The 5333-nt window shown below is 44.9% G+C and overlaps 1 protein-coding gene across 1 annotated transcript; it reads right to left on the bottom strand.

The window, feature by feature from the left end:
• Nucleotides 1-3597: 3597 nt before the first annotated feature.
• LOC112523908 lies at nucleotides 3598-4635 on the bottom strand. Its single transcript, XM_025133580.1, has one exon. The coding sequence runs from the start codon at nucleotides 4633-4635 to the stop codon at nucleotides 3598-3600; it is 1038 nt and encodes a 345-aa protein (XP_024989348.1).
• Between the last annotated feature and the right edge of the window lie 698 nt (nucleotides 4636-5333).

A 5333-nucleotide genomic window follows, 5' to 3' on the forward strand; every position in this document is an offset into this window, starting at 1 on the left:
TAACGTAACTTTATTCGGTATAACCGGAACAACAAGTCCAAAACAAACCGTGGGAGAGCCAAACATCCGAAGATGACGGGGAAGACCCGATTTACCGTTGATTTTGACGGAACACAAAGTAAGTCAAAGATCAACGTTGCAGAGCATCACTTACAGGTTTAACACCATTGACATCAACCTAACCAGTCATGTAGTCGGTCGTGATCTTAAATTTTAGGTGTTACAATTCTCCCCACCTAGAATTAAATTTCGTCCTCGAAATTTTGGCTCATGCGAAAAGGCGGGGGTAACGTCTCTTCAAATCCTCCTTAGCTTCCCAAGTCACGTTCGACCCTCGATGATGCTTCCATTGAACTTTAACCAAGACAACCTCTTTGTGCTTTAGTGTTTTGGTCTTTCTTTCCAATATGGCTTCCAGTTCTTCAACACATCGGTTGTCCTTATCCACGCGTATTTCCGTATGTGGTATCACACTTTCCTCTTCCGCCAAACACTTACGAAGGTAACACACATGAAATGTGTTATGAATTCCGGTCATTTCTGGTGGCAGTTCTAATTTATAAGCTTGAAGTCCCACCCTAGCCAAGACCTTAAACGGTCCAAGGAATTGGGGACTTAGCTTCCCGCGCTTTCCAAAACGGATAATGCCTTTCCAAGGGGACACCTTTAGCATTACACGGTCGCCCACTTGGAATTCCATAGGTCGGCTCCTCTTGTCTGCGTAACTCTTTTGTCGATCTTGAGCCGCCTTTAACCGTTTCCGAATACACTTCACCTTATCGGTCGTTTCCTGAACAATCTCGGAACCAACAAACTGTTTCTCACCCGCTTCTAGCCAACACACTGGAGTTCTACATTTTTGTCCTTACAACGCCTCAAAAGGTGTCATTCCTATGCAGGAATGATAAATATTGTTATAGGAGAACTCCACCAGGGGTAGGTGAGAATCTCAATTCCCGCCGAAATCGATAACACATGATCTAAGCATGTCTTCAAGGGTTTGAATGGTTCGCTCGCTTTGACCATCGGTTTGAGGATGGTAAGCTGTACTCAACTTCACCCTCGTTCCCAACTCTTTCTGTAAGTCGCTCCAGAAATGGGATGTGAATCGGCTATCTCGATCCGATACTATTGACAACGTAATACCGTGTCTTGAGACTATTTCATCGATGTATAACTTGGCAAGCTTCTCCAGGGGCAACGTTTCATGCATTGCTAAGAAGTGAGCGCTCTTTGTCAGCCGATCAACCACTACCCAAATCGTATCATGGTTTCTTAAGGTCTTCGGCATTTTGGTCACTCGGGGATTTCCAAGGATTGGAGGCTACCATAAGGTCGTTGGTGCTCCACTTTCACTTGCAAACAAGTCACGCACCTTTCTACGTAACGTGCCACATCCAGTTTCATGACAGGCCACCAGTATGTCAATTTCAAGTCCCGATACATCTTGGTGCTTCCCGGATGAATGGAGTATTTAGACTTGTGCGCGTCTCCTAGTAACAGTTCACGATTGCCTCCAATCTTGGGTACCCATATGCGCCCTTGAAACAACTTCAAGCCTCGACCATCCTCTGTCAGTAGTAAGCGTTGTTTAATCATTACCTCACCCTTGATATTTTCTTCCAGAAGTGCTTCAGATTGCGCCTCCTTGATTCGATCAATTAGACTGGACACCAAATCGATCCTGGTAAGCAAAACTTTCGTCCCACTACCGTACTCCTTTCTGCTCAAAGCATCTGCCACTACGTTTGCCTTACCCGGGTGGTATAGCAATTCACAATCGTAGTCTTTGAGCAGCTCGAGCCAATGTCGTTGTCTCATGTTTAATTCTTTTTGATCAAAAATGTACTTTAAGCTCTTATGATCAGTGAAAAGCATGCACTTGGTACCATAGAGGTAATGTCGCCAAAGTTTTAAGGCGAACACTACCGCTGCTAGCTCCAAATCGTGGGTGGGATAATTCTTCTCATGATCTTTGAGTTGTCTTGAGGCGTATACTATCACCTTTCCCCTTTGCATCAAAACGCAACCCAACCCCAATTTCGAAGTGTCGCTAAAAACTACAAAGTCTTCGGACCTTTGGGTAAGAAGAGAATCGGGGCTTCACATAATTTCTTTTGGAGAATTCTAAAAGCATGCTCTTGCTTCTCTGTCCAAAGAAACTTCACATTCTTCCTAGTCAACGCCGTCAAGGAAGAAGCGACCTTGGAGAAATCTTGGATAAATCTCCTGTAATAACCCGCAAGACCCAAGAAACTTCGGATTTCTGATGGGTTCTTTGGTGGTTCCCATTTCATCATCGCCTCGATCTTGGATGRGTCCACCTTCACCCCGTCTCGAGTGACAACGTGACCCAAAAATTGGACCTCGCTTAGCCAAAAGTCGCACTTGGAGAATTTTGCATACAATTTCTCTTTTCTTAACACTTCGAGAACTTCTCGAAGGTGCTGTTCATGATCCGTCTCGTCCTTGGAATAGATGAGTATGTCGTCAGTGAACACTATCACTGACTTATCAAGGAATGGTCGGCACACTCGGTTCATCAAGTCCATGAATACCGCCGGTGCATTCGTCAAACCGGAAGGCATGACCAAGAATTCATAGTGTCCATATCTTGTTCTAAAAGCTGTCTTCGACACATCGTCTTCTCTTACTCGTACTTGGTGATACCCCGAACGAAGGTCGATCTTTGAGAAGCAACATGCTCCTTGAAGTTGATCAAAAAGATCGTCTATTCTGGGAAGAGGATATTTGTTCTTCACGGTTGCCTTATTGAGTTCTCTGTAATCAATGCACATCTGCATGGTGCCGTCCTTCTTCTTTACAAATAAGACTGGGGCTCCCCACGGTGAAGAACTTGGTCTGACAAACTCTTTCTCCAGAAGGTCTTGTAATTGGGCCATCAACTCTTGCATTTCAGATGGCGCCAAACGGTAAGGGGCTCTAGCAATTGGAGCGGTCCCCGGAATGAGGTCGATCCGAAACTCCACCTGCCTATCGGGCGGTAAGCCGGGTAAGTCTTCAGGGAATACATCGGGAAATTCTTTGACAACTTTCACATCTTCAATTTTTCTTTTCTCTAGTTTGGCATCCAACACGTATGCAACGAACGAGGAGCATCCCTTAGCTAAACACTTACGTGCCTTCGTCGTGGATAAGAGTACTACATTTCCTTTCCTTCCTTCTCCACAAACTAGCACTGCGTCCCCATCCGGCAAAGGAATTCGGATCAACTTTTTAGAGCATAAGATTTCTGATTGGTTCTCTACCAACCAATCCATCCCAATTATGACATCGAATCCACCTATAGCCATGAGTATGAGGTCTACCCGAAATTCCTTTCCCTCGATTCCTAACACGCAATTCCTAACAATTTCGCGCACCAGAACCTGGCTACCATTTGCTATCTCTATGATCAATGCATCTTCTAGTGCACTAGGGGCGCATGCAGGTGTTGATGGAAAGTAATGGACACAAAGGAACATGAAGCACCAGAATCAAAAAGTACGTATGCAGGTACGAAGTTAACAAGGAACGTACCTGACACCACTTCCGACGATGCTTTAGCTTCCTCAGCAGTCATTTGAAAGGCTCGGACTACTGATTTTGGGGTATTTTCTTTTCTCCCCTGACCCCTCCATCCTTCATCTTCGGACAGTCATTCCTGAAATGACCCGGCTCTCCGCATCCAAAACAGATGGGTCCTTTGATAGGGCACTCATTTCGCGTGTGGTCTGGCTTCCCGCATTTAAAACATTTTGCAGGAGTAGGGTTGGTGGTGCACGGGCCGTGGTGCTTAGTACGACATTTGGAGCACCATCTAGCCTCTTGTTTAGGATAAACTCCCCGGTTGTTGTTGAGGTGACTTGGTCTCTTGGAAGGTGCGTAATGACCTTCCCACTTCCTTTTCTCGCCACTTGTCGATTTCTCTTCTCTTCCTTTAGCATAAACCGTTTCCATGACTTTTGCCTCTTTGATTGCCTCCCTAAGGGTGGAGGCTCTGGAATTCCTGACCATTACCATCATGTCTGCGGGCAACCCTTTTAAATAAGCCTTCATCTTTTCTTTCTCCGTTGGGGCCACATGCCCCACCAAATTTAGTTTTTCCATTAAGAGTCGTGTGTAGTCCCTCACAGACAAGTTTCCCTTCTTTAGGGTTCGGAACTCTTCTTCGATGTGGTCCATCTCTTGTTCATTGCAATATTCCTCCAATACTTTCTCCTTGAATGTGGCCCAACTCATCTTGGCTAGTTCTTGGGCCTCTATGGTTGATATGACAATGTTCCACCAGGTAAGGGCCGCACCCCTTAGCATTTGAGAGCCAAATTTCGCCTTTTGTCCTTCATCACAGTCACAAGCCCGGAAGGCCTGCTCAATCTCTCGAAGCCAGTTCATGCATGCCACGGGATCATCTGCACCCACAAACTCCGGTGGTTTGCAGCTTAGAAACGTCTTGTAGGAGAAAACTCTTCCCACTTGTCTTGCATCAATCGTTTCCAGCTCTTGAGTTGGGATTCCATTTTCGGTACCCCCAGATCCCACATTGGTTATATTCTCGGCAACCGCTTCATGTTTGCGATTGTTGGCATCTCTATCCTCCAATATCTTTAAAAAGAACTCTTGTTGTTGGGTCATAGCTCTGTTCATAACGTTCATCATTGTGCCCAACATTCTTGACTCCAGGTTTCCTCTTCTAACACGGGGTTAGAGGTGACAAGGTTGACTTAGGGAACGGGATCAAACCCACCACTCAAGATATTTTGTCTAGGATGAACCCTCGCGATGGTGATTCGTGGCGGTTGATCCGCGGTTGATTCTGTCACCGCATGACCTTCTGGGGATGTATCCCATCTACTCCGAGTGTTCACCATAAAGTCTTCTTGTACAAGAGAGTGATAGAGAGTTAGAATGAGAAGAATATGTATATATAAAACTAACATAATACGGTATCGACACAATCATAATTTTGTAATAACAGTGCGTCCAAGTATGCTCATGCAACAACTTACTCAAAATAGCATTAGCTAAGTGGAATTTTGAATAGGTTATACATAAGGATCCTCAACACCATCGCAACAATTTCATGAATTATGCAACCCCGACGACCCTAAGGTTTTCCTATCTTAAAGTTTCTACCCACGTCTCACAATCTAAAACTTACAAAATCAGCTTAAGTCTAGGCATCTTAATCCCATACCTAGTTCGCTTAAACTAGCGCTCTGATACCAACTTGAAACTCCCCAAAACTGGTGAGAGAGCATAACGAGGGAGGAGATAAATCATAGCGGATAGTATTACAAAGTTTAAAAATAAGAAGATCACCCAACAAAGGG

This window comes from Cynara cardunculus, assembly GCF_001531365.2.
Source record: "Cynara cardunculus var. scolymus isolate 2C chromosome LG 12, CcrdV1, whole genome shotgun sequence".
Lineage (NCBI taxonomy): Eukaryota > Viridiplantae > Streptophyta > Magnoliopsida > Asterales > Asteraceae > Cynara > Cynara cardunculus.